The following is a 19135-nucleotide window of genomic DNA, read 5'->3' on the forward strand; positions in this document are numbered from 1 at the left end:
ATCTTTGTGAAGGCTAACATGACCTGGAATGTCTGTGGTTCTTGTGAAATAATCTCCCTTCTGAACTGAGGCAAGCACCCACATTAATGCATTTTTCTGTACTCGCAGGAATCACATTTATTCTTGGAGGCCTTTTGCTGGCCATTAATAGCAGCTGGATCCTTTTTAACTACTTGTGTTGATGTAGCAGCTGCTGTTTTGTTATGAATTTTGGGGTCTCATTGTGTTTTCATATACTGTTATTATGCACAAAAGGCAGCATATATATGATGCGATAAATGGCAAAACAAATAACAATATTTTAAACAAATAAAGAGCAGCCTCACAAAGAACTCATGGCAGTAGACTGAGTGGGATGTAGGTAGGGCATGAATCACCACTGCTATGTTATTCCTCTTTGTAAAGATGCACATTGTGTCAGGGCCAGTCCAAGACATTTTACTGCCCAAAGCAAAGGACAATATGCTCTTCCTACACACACATACACAAGGTAACTAGACTGGTGGCTGAATATTGTTTCAGCACTGGCAACAGGATACACCTGAGGGCAACAGGTTCAAGTAAGAGAATGCAGAGCAAGCTGTGTGGCGCACATATGTACACACACACAGTACACACACACTTCTTTCTCCATGCAATTGCTGCCTGGGGCAGTAATCTCACTTAAACTAATGGCAGCTTATTCGTGGCTGGTGAACTAATTTGAAGCTGGTCCTTTCACCTTTACATGCAATAATGTACATAGGACACATAACATGCACAAGTTTAGGTTTGCTTCTCCAGGTATTTTTCATCTACATTAAAGATTGGATTTATTAATCAAGAAAATGAGTAAGTTCAGGACCATTCTTTTACCTTTTCCATACTCCAGATGGCCATTTATGTTGCAAGTGTGCATCTAATTAGTTTGTGTAAATCCCATTCTTGCAGATTTAAATTAGGTTCAGGAAGAGAGTTCTGTTAAGGATTGCAGACTTACAGCCTGGGTCCTGATGACAGCTTCTTGGAGACAATTCTTACTTTCATATTTGAACTTACATTTAAGTAGACAAGGACAGGATTCAAGGTTGTAGCCAATGTTAGTCCAACTTGGAGTAGACCCATCGAAATTAATGGATATGGCACAGGTTCATTTGTTTCATTTGGGTCTCTGAGAATAATTTAGTTTGATACAACTTCAAACTTTTACTGTTTCCATATGTGCATGAACATTTTAAAAAATGAGTCAAAAATTAATAGCATACCTGGAAAACTGCTGCTGCAGTCCTCTCATTTGAACCCTGTTGCGCTCAGATTCCAGTGTCACTTCTCGTAATTTTTTTTCACTTTCAAGTCTCAAATGTCGCTCTTCCTCCAACTCATGTATCAGCTTCTCACGCTTAAAAAAACAACCAGGAGAACAAAACTGTTCAACAATGCTTTCAAATTTCAACAGAACTTTCACAATGCAAAAAAGGTTATGCCCCACCCCCATTTCTACATTCCAGTCCACCAGGTTTTGGTAATGCCTATTAAGTCAGATTTGCCACCCTATATTAAAAGCTCACGTTCTTCTTGTTTGTTCCTCATACTCTGTACATCAGTACAGAGACAACTAAAACCCTGAGCTGCTTCCTTCTTGTAGTTTCTTGTCCTTTAGCAGGTTTCTGGAGCACCACCTCAGTTTCCTGTGCATCAGTTAAGCTATTATCCCTGGTACAAGGTGTTCCCCTGGAGAGCTTTAAAAAATTAGACAAAATCATGGGGAATACAGTTATCAAAAGCTACTATCCATGATGCCTATGTTCTACCTTCTCTGTCAAAGGCAATGTGCCTCTGAATACTAATTGCATTCAAGTCCCACTTGTCAGCTCCCCATATGCATCTTGTTGCTCACTGTGGGAATAGGATTCTGGACTCTGTTAGCTTTCATCCTGTTCCATCTTCTTACATACATAATGTAGTGGCATCAATGAGTCCTACACATAGCTTATCAAAAGTTCAGCTGCAAAATTATAATGAAAAAGTTAGAAATTCAGGGGAATGCTTGGGGGGGGGGTCACACCAGGCATTCTATTTATGTGTACATGCTTATTCAAAAACAATTGTAAACACAATGTTGTGCAATTTGTAGCCTACCAAAGGATTTGATGTATGCTTGATGGTGCTGACCTAAATTTTATGACATGCTTAGAAAAATGTATCACCAAATTACAGACATGGTTTCATTAGAGAATAATAAAACTTTCTTGGTGTTAAGCCATTATTAGTGTAAGTCTTACAGCTCTACATCTTATTATATGATAAATTTAAAATCGTAGTAAGCAAGAAACCAAAAGGACATATCATAAACAAACAAATAACACACCAGAAGTATATAAGGGATTAAATGAAATATCTAAGATATTTTACTTCTGGTAAAATATGGGGAATTACACAGATAGCAGAGAACTTCTGTCTAGCTAGCCACACATAAAAGCTTGGAAGTGAGGGCTTTTAAATGGGAAAACACAGTTCCATAAAATAAATTTAGTGTTCTAATTAAATTGGCCAATTAATATTTATTCTTACTACCCCATAACACAATCCTGCAAGATACTGAGAATGTTACTTACAGAGAGCTTTGAGTAAGTATAAAAATGTTTAGCATCTCCCAATGTCATAATCTTGCAAAACCACAAGCCCCCACCCACCCGCAAATACTGAAGTTCATCCACTGTAGCTAGGATGGGGCTACACATTATTAAAGGGGCAGACATGCATTTCATAAATCCATAACTGCTGGTTATGGAGTCTGGATTGTGGTATGAAGGGATGTGAAGCTACCAGCTTCCTGAAAATAAACAAGTCTAGGTCTGGTCGGTGCCTAGATCAGTGACTGCCTGAAAACATATGTATATCACCTTGGAAGAATGTATACCATGATGGAAGAAAGGAGGGATATAAATCCAAAAAAATAAATACCGTATATGGAACATGTAGGGGGCTTTTACAGGACAGAATTTGTCACTGGAAGAAAAGACTTTGAAACCTTTCCCTGCCCACCAATAAATTATACATAATTCCAATAAATTCCTGGTGGTTTTGATGCATAGCTTTTATTTTGACCCTGCAACAGGTAGTAATTATTATTATTATTATTATTATTATTATTATTATTATTATTATTATTATCATCATCGTCATCATCATTATATTTATTTATTTATTACTTATACCCCGCCCATCTGGCTAGGTCTTCCCAGCCACTCTGGGTGGCTTCCAACAAAATATTAAAATACAGTAGTCTATTAAACATTAAACGCTTCCCTAAACAGGGCTGCCTTCAGATGCCTTCTAAAAGTCTGGTAGTTGTTTTTCTCTTTGACATCTGGTGGGAGGGCGTTCCATGGGGTGGGTGCAACTAACCGAGAAGCCCCTCTGCCTGGTTCCCTGTAACTTGGCTTCTCGTAGGGAGGGAACCGCCAGAAGGCCCTCTGAGCTAGACCTCAGTGTCCTGGCAGAACGATGGGGGTGGAGACGCTCCTTCATGTATACTGGGCCGAGGCCTGTATAACTTGCAGGCACTGTGTCTCCAGCTTTGTTTGCTCTCTCCTTCCTCTCTCCTAACTGATAATAAATGAGATAAGCCCTCACACAAACCAGCAAACTCTTTCATCTTCACCAGTATTCTTTCTAGAGCTCAGCTAATTATGCAGAGCCCTGCTAGAAATCCAGGAGGAAACCCCTAGGGCTAGACAGTCAAAGATCCAGCAGCAAAGTAAACAAAGAACTGGAAAGCTCTTCTTTATTTCCTCACCCCCACCAGTAAAAAAATGAGGGGAAGGAGTTTTTGTTTTAATTTTCTGGTGGTGTTTATGTTTTTGGTTCCCCCTAAATAGCTTTCCTCCGTATTAAAAATGAAGGTTTTAAAAATTTATTTAAAGGAGACTATATTTTTGCTTGCTTGTCCTCCCTCCTTCCCTTTGATAAAAAGGGGGAGATTGGTGTAATGAGGGCTTGGGGGGGGGGCTTCTGAGGGGGTGAATGGAGTGGAGAAGATTTAGCCTTATGCTGAAATTGGAGGTTGGGTACTACGTGAGAATAATGAGGACGGTGTTTCTCGGTAAGCTGTGCAAGCAAATGCGTGTCTACTCACAAGCAAGACCTACTGAATTCAATGAGGCTAACTCCCAGGAAAGTAGAAGTTTAGTTGAACTCGGTGGGGTTTATGCATACACAGATTGCACTTAGGCCTCTGAGTGGGGAATGCAACTTGACTAGTAAATCACTTATCAACTACTCTTAAATTAGTTGAAAATATATTATATGGAAGTTTATTTAATATTTTTATTAAATCTACTACTTGCTTACATGTTAAGGCCCTCCACCATCACAGGTAGCCTCGTCAAGGCCCTTGGCTGCTGTGGGGAAGTGCGGCGCACTCTCTGCCGCTGCAAGGAGGCACAATAGGACTCTCTGCCGCCGCCGCCGCAGGGAGGCCCAGGAAGGCCCTCCACTGACATAGATAGATATATGTATGTATATATGTATGTATGTGCTTTCGTAGATTTTCACGGGTACAGGAATGCAGGTTTTGGTGTCTTCGGGTGTCTTCCCGTGTAAGAGTCGGGGTGTCTGTGCGACGTTTCGACGAGGTCTCACTCGTCATCTTCAGGCTGGTGCTTTCGGCTTCTTGTTACTGGAACAGAGCAGAATCTGGTGTTTGAGTTCCTATAAATACTGTTGAGGGGTGTGGTGTATAGCCTCCAACGTTCTGGGCAGAGAGGAAGTTCCTAGATTAGTGTGCCTCTTCTTCTTTTGTTCCTTAATTACTTGAGGGATATCTTGAGTGATTTCATGAGTGATATTCTGAATACCACTGGGTGGGTCATTAAGTGTAGATTAGTTGCTAAAGCTTTTGTGTCTTGACCTCTTGAGCTTGTGAAGAGTTTTTCTGAGAAGATGGCTGTGCTGCATTTAGTTGTGCTCTGGCTTGGCTTCGTGTATAGGGGCGAGCTGTGGTTTTGTGCCTTGTGCCAGCCAGATCTGTGTAGGGATTGCAGGGGGGTGCAGCATCCGGAGGTGCCACTATAGTTTGGCTACTGGATGGAGTCTGTAATATGTCTGTGGAGAGGGTCTGGGTTTGGGTCTGGTGTGGTTGATTGGTGACGGCGTTCTGTGTGCCTCTGGTTCTGGTGTCGGTTTTTGTGGGGAGGGCTAATTTCCAGATGTCTGGCAGGCGGGACGTGTCGTCACGCTTGTTCATGTTGTGAGGGTGTTTCTCTATCTCGATGGCTTCCATGATTATTCTCTTGTGGTGATGTTCCATGTTAAAGAGCAATTTGGAATCAGCAAAATTAATTTCGTGTCCTGTTTCTTTCATGTGTTGGAAAAGAGAGGAAGTTTTTTCTTCTTTTTTGACGGCATTCTTGTGTTCTGCGATACGTGCATTTATTCGTCTGTTTGTTTGTCCAATGTACGTGGCTGGGCAGACTTTGCAGGGTATTTCATAGACCCCTTGGTTTTCCAGCTGGATTTTGTCTTTTGGGTTTCTGAGGATATTGGCTATTTTTTGGTTGGTGCAGAAGGCTGTTTTGATATTGTGTTTATGGAGGATTTTGCTGATTTTGTCTGTAGTGCCCTTGATATAAGGAAGGAGGGCCATGCCATTGTTTTCTTCTGTGTCTTGGTTTTTGGGGGGTGTCCAAGACCCTACCTACCAACCTATAAAAACAGATCCCACCACCTATCTGGAAAAAACCACCAAATCCAAAATAAAAGCCTCTCCTATCAGTGAAGAAATCCAGCTAAGAATCATCCCCAGAGAAAAATCTTCCAGATGCCCCAAACTCTACGGTCTCCCCAAGATACACAAAGAAGGAACACCACTCAGACCAATAGTCAGCTCCATAGGCTCACCTCTACAAAATCTCGCTAAATTTCTCGCTAAGCAACTTCAGCCCTATGCAGAATCCATCGCTTCACACGTTACCAACTCCTTCCAGTTCATAGAAACAATAAAGAAGCAATACCTACATCCCGATGACCTACTTGTGAGCTTCGATGTTGTATCTCTCTTCACTCAAGTGCCCATTAATGAAGCCTTGACAGCCATTCAAAACAAATACAACCCCCCCAAATACATCCTGGACCTGACCAACCACTGCCTAACCAACACGTACTTCATCCACAATGGACAAAGATACAAACAGATAGAAGGAGCACCTATGGGATCACCCCTCTCACCGGTCATCGCAAATTTGTACATGGAACACTTTGAAACCAATGCTTTAGACAAGTCAGAACACAAACCCAAACTTTGGCCCAGATATGTTGACGACACCTTTGTAATTTGGCCACACGGGAAAGAAAAACTAGATAGCTTCCTCACACATCTCAACAGCCTACACCCCAAAATACAATTCACTATGGAAATAGAAGACAACAACCAACTCCCCTTTCTTGACGTCCTAATCTACAAAAAACCTGATGGCTCCCTAGGACACACTATCTACCAGAAAAAAACACACACCAACCGCTACTTACATGCACAATCACACCACCACCCTGCACAAATAAACTCCGTAGCCAAGACTCTCATCTCCAGAACCAAACGCCTGGCTGACAAAGACCACTTGACAACTGAGTTACAGAATCTCTCAAATGTGTTAATCGCCAATGGATACCAGAAAAACAGGGTTACGAAGCTAATCCAAAAAGAAACACCCCCCAAAAACCAAGACACAGAAGAAAACAATGGCATGGCCCTCCTTCCTTATATCAAGGGCACTACAGACAAAATCAGCAAAATCCTCCATAAACACAATATCAAAACAGCCTTCTGCACCAACCAAAAAATAGCCAATATCCTCAGAAACCCAAAAGACAAAATCCAGCTGGAAAACCAAGGGGTCTATGAAATACCCTGCAAAGTCTGCCCAGCCACGTACATTGGACAAACAAACAGACGAATAAATGCACGTATCGCAGAACACAAGAATGCCGTCAAAAAAGAAGAAAAAACTTCCTCTCTTTTCCAACACATGAAAGAAACAGGACACGAAATTAATTTTGCTGATTCCAAATTGCTCTTTAACATGGAACATCACCACAAGAGAATAATCATGGAAGCCATCGAGATAGAGAAACACCCTCACAACATGAACAAGCGTGACGACACGTCCCGCCTGCCAGACATCTGGAAATTAGCCCTCCCCACAAAAACCGACACCAGAACCAGAGGCACACAGAACGCCGTCACCAATCAACCACACCAGACCCAAACCCAGACCCTCTCCACAGACATATTACAGACTCCATCCAGTAGCCAAACTATAGTGGCACCTCCGGATGCTGCACCCCCCTGCAATCCCTACACAGATCTGGCTGGCACAAGGCACAAAACCACAGCTCGCCCCTATACACGAAGCCAAGCCAGAGCACAACTAAATGCAGCACAGCCATCTTCTCAGAAAAACTCTTCACAAGCTCAAGAGGTCAAGACACAAAAGCTTTAGCAACTAATCTACACTTAATGACCCACCCAGTGGTATTCAGAATATCACTCATGAAATCACTCAAGATATCCCTCAAGTAATTAAGGAACAAAAGAAGAAGAGGCACACTAATCTAGGAACTTCCTCTCTGCCCAGAACGTTGGAGGCTATACACCACACCCCTCAACAGTATTTATAGGAACTCAAACACCAGATTCTGCTCTGTTCCAGTAACAAGAAGCCGAAAGCACCAGCCTGAAGATGACGAGTGAGACCTCGTCGAAACGTCGCACAGACACCCCGACTCTTACACGGGAAGACACCCGAAGACACCAAAACCTGCATATGTATGTATGTATATATATGTATATGTATGTGTGTGTGTGTATATATATATATATATATATATATATCTCATATCATGATATTTAGCTTGTGATATATCATGATGTTGAAAACCATAGACAGTGGTACCTCAGGTTAAGAACTTAATTCGTTCTTGAGGTCTGTTCTTAACCTGAAACTGTTCTTAACCTGAAGCACCAGTTTAGCTAATGGGGGCCTCCCGCTGTCGCCACGCGGTTGCGCAATTTCTGTTCTCATCCTGAAGCAAAGTTCTTAACCTGAGGTACTATTTCTGGGTTAGCGGAGTCTGTAACCTGAAGCGCCTGTAACCTGAGGTACCACTGTACTGCCCTGGCCTACTAGATGGGAACTATTTTGCCTCTCTTAGATGAGAACAGAGAGCAATAAGCAACTCCGGACTCTTTCCAAATATGACTAAGCCCAGTGCCACCTAGTGACCAAATTATTTAATGACACTATACCATGCACACAGTGCCACACCAGTGTCTTTCACAGTAATATATATTTGGGGTTGTACCTTTTAGTATACAATTTAAATTACTCAGAGCATAGACAGCCCTTTGTCTGCTCCTCATCGACTGCTGCTAAACTAAATGTTTCTCATCCTGCAATCAATACTTCTTTACGAAAATAAACTTAGGCATTGACAAACAACTCTGCAGCATATTGCAGCTTTCTTGACTGTAGGCTTCAACAGCATGAACAACTAACACCCCGAAGTCTGAGGAGGGCGGGAGAGTGAGGGGGAGAGAGAGAAATGTGCATTGGGTTTTCTGCTCATTTCAGTATTTACAAGCTGCTTACAGTAGAATCATTCTATTACATTAGACAAGTAGCAATTCTTCAATTCCCTTAGATTAGTTAGTTAGTATGCCTTGGTTTCTCATTACCATTCCAAAATGGGCTGCTAAAGCTGACAGCTATCTTTTGCAGGTTTTTTTCCCTCCAGTTGCGCTTGTTATAGATTAAATTTAAGTAGCGTGAAGTAACACAAAATAGACTGTAATAACTTTGTGGCGATGGACTGAGAAAGGCCTTTCTTTTTAAACATTCTATAGTTGCTGTATGCACTTTAAGGAGAGGGGGAGGGGAATGAAAAGATAAGAGAATTATCTGCAGGATAGGATCTAAAAACTGTCCACTTTAGCTATTTTAAATACTCTTTCTCTCTCTCTCTTCTTCAGTTGACCTATTTAAATGTTCAAGACAAATGCATGTGGGTTTAATATGTCCATTTCAGAATTCCCTGTATTGAGTGGAAAGTCTGAACGGGGATTCTAAGCAGGTTTAGGTGAATACACTTTTAATTTCTCTTTAAACCTTTGTGCTGAATGCAGAGAGGTCTGAAGGGGAGCTGCATGCATGTGGCTGGAGTTTGCATGCATGCTGCGGAACCCTCTCCATTTTGAAGCACTGAACCCCAAATCTGAGTAGTTGGTTTAGTTCTACAGAAAATCCAACCCTACTCACATGGTTTATTTGCCGCTGATTCCCTGCTAGGGTTGCCAGGCTACAATGCTGTACAGTGGGAGACTTAGATTTTCAGACCAGAGGTGGGCAACCTCAAACCTAGAAGCTGAATGTGACTCCAGGCTTCCCTATCTAGTCCCCAGGCCACAAATCCTCTCCAGGCCTATTTCTACAGCTTGGATGGAGAGATGTGTGTAATAACCTCCACCCTTTGTGTCGCTTGAATATGGTACTGTATATAGTTTGGGTAGGAGCTGCATCTGTTGCTGCATGTGCTTTTGCCTCTGGTCCTACCCCAAGTGATGCCTCCAGAAGCTTGTTAATAAGGGATGCTACCGTGTGTTCCTTTGGCTTTCTCCTGTCAATATTGTGCAGACCTTCATGTCTCCAGACCTTATGCAAGGGACTGGCCTATCTTATTCTATCCATAGCCCTTTCTTCCTTCAACTCCATGTTTTTACCACTCACTCAGCCACAACTACTTCAACCAGCCAGTCTCCACAGCACCTCATTCCACCCACCCCGTCTCTGTAGCCCCTTTCCTTCGCTGCCATTTAAAAAAAAACCCCAAACCCTATCATTTCTATTTATATTTCTACCTATCCTTTGAGTAGCTCTTTTGCAGACCACTGCCTACCCTGCAGCATACTTGTTTCTGGGGGTTTCGCCTCTTAGTCTTCTTAATTACTGGGCTACATTCTCAGTCTTCACCATCCCTTTTCCAAACTTCTAATTCTAGCTGAACAGAGGACCTCCCCATCTCTCAAAGAAGCTGATGTGAAGCATGCTTTGTTCTTTAAGCAACCAAACATTCCTAGTCATTGCCCTGGTAGTGGCAATATAATATAGATTTCTGTTTAATGTTCCCTTCAACTAAGGACCAGTTATTTTCCAATTTGTAAATCAGGGCAGCTTTATGTTTTCTGTTTCCATTCTAAGTAACTCCTAAATTAACAGTTCTTGTCACTAGAACAGAAATCCATTCAACAGCTGGCAATTACAAATTCTGTGTGCTTTATTTGCATTTGTCTATTAAGATGACTAAGAAAGGAACTGTAAGATTTTCAGTAATTCTGGTGGGATGCTTTATGGACAGTAGATTTCATGATTCGCATTCTTAGTCAATGGTGTTATTGGTGATGTAGTTCTTCTAAACAAATGTCTGTGAATTAAAGTAGTTTCCTTGATGCCAGCACTCGCTATGCAGTAGCTCAAAATTGCCACCAAGTGGCAGGACAGTGACTTTATTCAATTCCAATTTGGCTTTATTTATCTGGCACTGTGCACAGCTTTAATTGCATCTGTGCAACAGAGTAACTGTTGTTAAGAAGCTCTTTTTTCATTGTAAGTATAAAATTAATCTGTATTTAGAAATTTAGAATGCTATTACATGTGAAGTTACTGTATATGCAAAAAGGCAAAAACAACATAAAGTAGCAATAGGCATTTAAGCTTTGCTCCTGCTCTCTCCAGCTGTGCAACCCTGGCAGGACTTGGAAAATGAAAAGGTACCACTGCCAAATAGCTGTTTAATTATGTGAAACAAGCAACCAGGGCCAATAAAACTAGAGACACTACTAAAACTGCTTGTCATCTTCCACAGACTAATAAACAAATCCTACTAGGTAGATGGCCTTTTACAGTCTTACTTGGAGACTCTGGGTCTCTAGACATCAAAGCACTAATATGTATATAATTCACTATGGCACTATAACTGTTTCGAGCCATATCAGATTCAGAAATGACACCTGCATCCATGGTACCCATCTTTTCTCGACGACTTTTCAGATCAAGCTATTTATGGTATTTCCAATGGCACATGAAGGGATGTGATAAATGCTTTTTCCTATAATGAAATCTTTACTGTTTATTCAAATTTGAAGCTCAGAGCCAAGTTTGAGTTTTTGAAACTGATATTAAGCTCCTAGCCTAATTAATTTTTTTTACTCAAAGGTATATTTCCCTGCCTTGATGTATATGCACCACAAAGAAGTAAGAAAAGAAGAGAATGTCATTTCAATGAACAAGAAAGCTCACATTCTCATATCATTTAATTTTTTATCTTAAAACCATAAAGCTACTCAAAAATGAATTTGCAAATGTAATTGAGCTTCTAATAGCTTCTAGAGCCAGTAATTAAAGAAATCTCATTTCCCTAAATTAAACATAATGAAATGTTTTTTGAGATCAAATAAAAACTGGAAATGATATTAGGCCAGAAATAATTTATACAAAAATCTAATGTTCACAAGTGTGAAAGATAAGGTTAAATCAATAGCAAAATAAATAATGCTTATAATATGTAATCTCTGTCTTGATCCAGTTACAATATGTTTCTCTGCTAGTAGATAAATACTAAGTATTGCAGTTTTTGAACTAGTATATTTTTGTAATGACTTACTGGTATGTTAGTGATATACTCAATGCAGACCATTCATCCTTCATAAAAAATCAAACGCAGAAGTGTATACACAATATGGTGTGGCTCCACCAAGGATTTACCACTTAATGGGCTTCTGAAGCTTCTGTTCGGATCAACAACCTGAGTATTAGACAAAAGGAGGCACAACTCGGTTCCATTCTCCTTGACTCATCCCTATGCTTTTATTTGCCTAATCACTCACCATTTTTCACTCTGCATTGTGGCCACTTCCACCATACTGTTCACTACTTAATGCCAATGACACCGTTTTTTATGAAACTCAATGGACATCATACAGAACCATTAACTCCTTCCTGTGGCACTTTTCATGACACTTCCATATCATGACTTCTTTGCATTCATGATATTTCCATGTTGCATTGAAAGGAGTTTGCATGAAAGACCAGTGGTGTAAAAGGGAAGCACAGTCCTTCAACTCTCACTGTGCCTCCCACATTTTCTCACTCATGTCATCTTTCTCCTTTATGCTTCCGCACAAGGATTTTTCAGGTTGACAATTGGAATTAATGCAGCAAGTAAGTCCTACATATTAGGTAAGGCTACATTACAGGTTGATGCATGTAATAAACTCTGACAACACAATTCCTAAGGACAGTGTGATCTGGAGTGGAAAAGTGGCAGGCCTTGAACTTTTCCTTGCCTTCCATTTTTTTGATGGAAACTTCCTCAAGCTGCTCCTCCCATATGGCCAGATGCAATGCTGGAAAGAAAAACAGGGATGTGTAGAATTCCCGTAGTGATGGAAGGGGGGAGGGAATGATTTCCACTCCTAGATAACCAGCTGAGCAGAGATATCTCATATACACTACCTTATCCAACCATGTACACAATACATGGGCCTATTAAGTTCTCCCCCAACAATACTGCCACACCAGTTGTGACTGGCTGAGCTGGGTCTTAAAAGGCTTATTGTACCCAAGCAGCATAAACAATAAGTTGGTTTGGATTTGAAGTTTGCTCACTATGTATTTAAATAACATTATCAATTAGCATTTTTGTTTAGAGCAATACACACAGGTATGTGTATAGCTCATGGGAAGGCAACCTAAGGCCCGTGGGCTGGATGTGGCCCAATTGCCTTCTCAATCCGGCCCATGGACGGTCTGGGAATCAGTGTGTTTTTACATGAGTAGAATGTGTCCTTTTATTTAAAACGCATCTCTGGGTTATTTGTGGGGCCTTCCTGGTGTTTATACATGAGTAGAATGTGTGCTTTTCTTAAAAATGCATCTCTGGGTTATTTGTGGGGCATAGGAATTTGTTCATTCCCCCCCCCAAAAAAAAATAGTCCGGCCCACCACACGGTCTGAGGGCCGGTGGGCCGGTCCGTGGCTGAAAAAGGTTGCTGACCCCTGCTATAGCTCAATCTCAGCTGCACGTAGCAAACGTTTCATGTGCTTGGTGATGATATACAAGGTTGCATGAGAAAAAGGAATAGCTCACATTTTAGCATGTCTGACTTTACAATATAAGAACTGAATTTAATGTTCTGTCTTACTGTGATTGGTATCTCCAGATGTTGCTTTAATTCAAATCGGAGATGCAGTTTGCTCAGAATTTATGCAAAAAGATTGAAGAGAATGGTTCAAGGCATCCTGTTTAGTCTCAGGCAAGTCATTATATAGTGGTGTCATCCATATATCTGTTGTAGCTAGTTACTCAAACCAATTTTGAATCTGATCATGGCACATCAATGAAATGCCTCTTATCCAGAGCACAGAAATGGATTCTAAATAGATTGCCCAGAACATGCTTTGCAATACCTCTTCAGCCATAAAGTGTAGTGAATATAAATTACTGTCAATCCAGCCATTTTTTTTCTGTGATGCTGAAGAAGAACAGGACAACTTGACGAAGTAGCAAAACTCACAGATAACCCTAATGCTGCATCACATGATTCAGTGTCCTAAAAGAGAGACAATTCCTTTCCGGACTACCTTGATAGCTGCCAGCTCCAGAATAATGTTAGACGAATGACATCTAAAGAACCTGTGTAGGCCTGCAATATTTTGCTACCTCTCACTTCAGAATATTTCCCTAATGTCTTGTGACTTAGGTATTTTATTCATACTGCAGCTATTTATTCTACAGAACTTGTCTGAATACACTTCTCTGCTCCTAGTGCCATATGATCTGGATTACTGGCTGATCAGTGAACAAACATCACTGCTTTTGGGGCATGTTGGCTGGACAGCCCCTCTCATTACAATTCTGGAAATCCTCATATTGCCAGATATTACATTTGATTACTATAAATCAAAGGTGTAATTATTCTTATAAGCTACCTTTTTTAGACTTCTGAAATGTATATCCTCTTGCTATTGTGCTACTGAATGAAACATATTTTAATTCATTCTGAATGCATTTTTCCTGTGTGTTACCTTCAGACTATTAGGATGATCAGACACAGCAAATATTTTCAGATAATTATCACTGTTGCACATGGAAAGTGTTCAAACAATATTAAATCCCACGTCTAGTCGGAAAGGTGGTGTTTTTGCTACCAGGATAGCCACTTTGGTATTCAGACTAGTGGGAACAGAGTAAGGGTGATGCAATAATTGACTATGTTTGCTTTGCATTTCCTTCCTTCCTTCTATTTTATCCTATAACTAGGCTCATGGATTTACTTGTGAGAAACTGTAGGCTTCCCAAGTTTCTACAGCTTTCCAAGAGGCATGGAGATCGCTTTAGGGGAAATTTAAGTGTTAAGAGTGTTTTTAGCTGTGTGGCTTTAATTTCTGTACAGCTTCTATTTTTTAATGACTATATTGGCTGCTGTTAATGAGAGAGATGGAAGGCAGTGACACTAATAACATAAATGAGCATTATGGCTAATACAGGGTTTTAGAGACACATCGTCAACCCTTTGAACCAATAATTGTGTTAAAGCTGTGGGGATGAGGTTAATAATATATTGGATAATTCTGATAGACTTTACTCCTAAATCAGTACAACTCAAATTTGTATTGGTTGGAAATTTAAATTCCAGATTTAAATATATCCAAATATATCCATGTGTTCCATGATGAGCCTATAACAGTTCCATGATGCTTTTCTGATCATGAACAGAAGCTGAGGGAATGAATTGGTTATTGGGACCATCACACTCCTTGCCCCACATGAGTATGATCTCTTTTCTTTCAACATAGGCAAAGCAACTCTGGTTAGCATTGGGCTGATCTGCATGAAGACTTGGGCTTAGAATCATAGAATTGGAATAGACCACAAGGGCCATCGAGTCCAACCCCCTGCCAAGCAGGAAATACCATCAGAGCACTCCTGACATATGGTTGTCAAGCCTCTGCTTAAAGACCTCCAAAGGAGGAGACTCCACCACACTCCTTGGCAGCAAATTCCACTGTCGAACAGCTCTTACTGTCAGGAAGTTCTTCCGAATGTTTAGGTGGAATCTTCTTTCTTGTAGTTTGGATCCATTGCTCCGTGTCCGCTTCTCTGGAGCAGCAGAAAACAACCTTTCTCCCTCCTCGATGTGACATCCTTTTATATATTTGAACATGGCTATCATATCACCCCTTAACCTCCTCTTCTCCAGGCTAAACATGCCCAGCTCCCTTAGCCGTTCCTCATAAGGCATCGTTTCCAGGCCTTTGACCATTTTGGTTGCCCTCTTCTGGACACGTTCCAGTTTGTCAGTGTCCTTCTTGAATTGTGGTGCCCAGAACTGGACACAGTACTCCAGGTGTGGTCTGACCAGAGCAGAATACAGTGGCACTATTACTTCCCTTGATCTAGATGCTATACTCCTATTGATGCAGCCCAGAATTGCATTGGCTTTTTTAGCTGCTGCGTCACACTGTTGGCTCATGTCAAGTTTGTGGTCAACCAAGACTCCTAGATCCTTTTCACATGTACTGCTCTCAAGCCAGGTGTCCCCCATCTTGTATTTGTGCCTCTCATTTTTTTTGCCCAAGTGCAATACTTTACATTTCTCCCTGTTAAAATTCATCTTGTTTGTTTTGGCCCAGTTCTCTAATCTGTCAAGGTCGTTTTGAAGTGTGATCCTGTCCTCTGGGGTGTTAGCCACCCCTCCCAGTTTGGTGTCATCTGCAAATTTGATCAGGATGCCCTTGAGTCCATCATCCAAGTCGTTGATAAAGATGTTGAATAAGACCGGGCCCAAGACAGAACCCTGTGGCACCCCACTAGTCACTCTTCTCCAGGATGAAGAGGAACCATTGATGAGCACCCTTTGGGTTCGGGCAGTCAGCCAGTTACAAATCCACTGAGTGGTAGCATAGTCAAGACCGCATTTTACCAGCTTCTTTACAAGAATATCATGGGGCACCTTGTCAAATGCCTTGCTGAAATCAAGGTAGGCTACATCCACTGCGTTCATGGCTTACATGGTTCCCCTCTAAACTCTCCTTTTCCTGCACAGCATTGAGAAGGATTTCTGCAGCATTTAATTTCACTTGACACAAATCCTGGTTTGTCATTGTGTATGAACCAGAGATTGTGCAGAAGTCCTTCCTCTGGCCACACACGGGGGTGGGGGAGAAGGGCGTCAGGGTGGGTTTACAGAAGACAGAAGTTTGGCTTGGGCTTAGTCTAGCTTGTTCATATAGCACTAAAATATGGTTTAGTGGCATGAGTGAACCAGTCCAATATGTCTGCACCAACATTATTGATAACCATAGCCCAAAGCACAGTTTAGAAACTTTGCAGACAATAGCTTTGCAATGAGTGCTACCTATGGGTAGAGAAAATGCTGGCAGAAATGCATTGCTTATCATAATTATATCCAAAACTGGGAGGAGAATGCTCAAACGAGAGGAGAGGAAGAGATGGATCCAATCCATCTAATTAACCTGTAATCAGACTGTGTTGCATTTGCACTTGGCTTGTGTCTATCCCAGGATCACCTACAATAGTTAGGGACCACTGGGGATATCTGTGAATTGATGCCATTACATTAGTGTACAGAATAGCTATAGGACAACCACACAATTTTTTTTTTTTTTAAAGACAACTGAAAAATAAAGGAGCTTTGCTGTGCATTTTTCATCTTAAGCGTATTGCAGTGACAAAAGGGCTTGTGGGTTGGTCAGGGAGCAGATAAAATGTGGATAAGTGTAAAGTGTCTTGCAACAATAGTAGAAGGGAGAGCATTTATGGGACTCTTAGGAACAGGAAAAGAAATAGTCTCTGCATAGACTGTGTGGTACTGGAGAGAGCAGAGCAGAGCAGCTGTGGTTTCAGCCACATACAGGATTTTGAGTGTGTCTCAGAAATGATAGGCAAGTAGTTAGAGCAGGCAGGTAGATTCTGGGCAGAGTTCATAAGAATTATTTCAGATTTAGGTGGGTTTACATATTGTCGGTATCTGTAATGTGTATGGGTTGCTCGTGTGTAAGTTGCCGCCTCTCCAGGCTTTGTTGCCTTGCTAAACCTTTCAGTCTGGGCAGCCCTTCACTTCGTGGCTGCCGCAGTCGCTAGCAGAATCTGTCAGTGGGCGTTTCTTAAATCTTTTCCAACATAAAAGTTGTTTGACACCCAGTCTCCTCCTACTCTCTGCGCGGAAGTCTTCTGCGCAGGGTGGGCGTGGGTAGCGGAGGACCCGTGCTCTCCCCGCTGGTGTCCGGTGAAGAGTCCTGGAGCCCTCTCGCCGATTCCCCCATCAGCCCCTCTATATCCCTGGTGTTGCGCTGATTTGCTTCCCCATCTGCGGAGCTGCCTCACTCCCTGCTGGGCCCTTCTCCAGCATCATTTGAGAGCCTTCCCTCCGCCTCTAGCTCCGATGTCAGTTCCCTGACAGTATCCTTGACTGAGTTTATCAGTTGAGGAAGTAACTTGTGGAAGCAGCAAGATGACAGGGGTCAAAAGAGGAATTTGGAGGACTGCTGAGTTTTGAGGTTTTATTTTTTAATTTTTCCTGGAAGAACATGTATTTTAGAACAGGGACAGGCAAATAATGCATGAGAACAAAGGTAGAAAGAGTGTTTTTAGAAATATATTCAGTATGTTGGAAGCAGAGGGATTCTGTTTGTTTCTCTTGTGGAAAGACTGTCCAGTTTACTCCACCTATGAGGAACGAAGGAACTTTGATCAAGTATTTCTCACTTGTTCTTCTTCTGGTAAGCACTACAGAGTGGCATTCTTTATGAAGAAGCAGGGTGAATAATATATTCCCTCGGGCATTTTCAATAGAATTTGTAAGTGTGCTTCTTTTGGGAAAACTTTCCACTTGCTAAGAATACATAGAACAGGAAAGAAAGGGATTGACTTTTATAGCCCAAGTTAACTTTTTCTTTCTTAGATAATATGTCATGGAATAATTGACTAGCAATAAATATACAATTAGATTTGCCATTTAGTAGACCACATTTAGTATTTGCCATTGAGTAGACTACAACTGCATTTAATGTGTCTACCTAAAAACAATAATTCCCAAACTAGACTAATTCATTATAGATACATTTCTGCTCTCTCATTAGCCCACAGTATACCCACCTCCTGAGAGATGAAACAGCAGTGGCAAAACAATGAAATGAGCTTTGGTACAACAGTTCATTTTCTCATCAAAGCAGTTAATATGAATACATAACACCAGAAGGACTACTTCTGCCCTCAAATGGTAGGTTATCTGTATCCAACATGGAGCAGGGAAGAAGAGAAACATTCAGTTGGGAGTTAATGGCTGCCCGAAGAGGCAGAACTGAATTGGGCTTTTCCCAGATGCATATTCATGCCTCCAAACCACTTCTATGGTTCGAGAAGACCATACTTAAAGGCATCTGGCTGTGAACAGAAATTAGTGTACGTCAACCTTCAACTCCCAGTTCCATGTCTGGCCACCAGATGGGCCCCCACTAGAGCAAAGTCTCTACCATCTATATAACATATAGTCTCTACCATATCATCAACTCCTGAAATGTGACATCAGTGGTTGCTGTGCCTCTAAGCAATTTGCTAACCTCTTTAATTTCACACCATATGTAAACTCTCATAAGAAACACTTAAATATATCCTTGGAATTTGCAATTTTTCAAAACTAATTATTAAAATGAAATGAATTGCATTTGTGTTCATAAACTTTTTGATAACAGTGAAACAAAACAGCAGGGGAAAGTATTTTTGCTTCCAGCCTGCTGATTTAGTTGGAAAGCTGTACAGGCGCCGCAGCTGGCTTATCAAACATCAGTGGGGTGTCTTCATAACGACAGAGCTAACACTACAGCTCTTCTGTCCCATTGTTAACTAACTTCCCACAAACAGGACAGTATTTCTATTTTCTATAAAGTGAGAATTTAGGTAAAAATTAGTAGTTTGGTGTCAAGGGTTCCAAAGTGGCATTCTTTTAAACCTGAAGTATGCTCCCTGGAAAAGACCCTGATGTTGGGAAAGATGGAGGGCACAAGGAGAAGGGGACGACAGA

General features: G+C 41.3%; 1 protein-coding gene across 9 annotated transcripts in view; it reads right to left on the bottom strand.

Moving 5' to 3' along the window:
• The window catches only part of NCKAP5 (NCK associated protein 5), a 621685-nt gene that overhangs the window by 280307 nt on the left and 322243 nt on the right, over positions 1-19135 (bottom strand). For 8 of the 9 annotated variants that reach the window (XM_082197111.1, XM_082197112.1, XM_082197110.1 and 5 more), the window contains one exon: positions 1245-1378. In XM_082197111.1, coding sequence (XP_082053237.1) covers positions 1245-1378 — 134 coding nt within the window. Of the gene's footprint in view, positions 1-1244; positions 1379-19135 lie in introns of those variants that run through there. The other variant, XM_082197109.1, reaches the window with a different exon arrangement.

The sequence above is a fragment of the Podarcis vaucheri genome, assembly GCF_965113315.1.
Source record: "Podarcis vaucheri genome assembly, chromosome: 1".
Lineage (NCBI taxonomy): Eukaryota > Metazoa > Chordata > Lepidosauria > Squamata > Lacertidae > Podarcis > Podarcis vaucheri.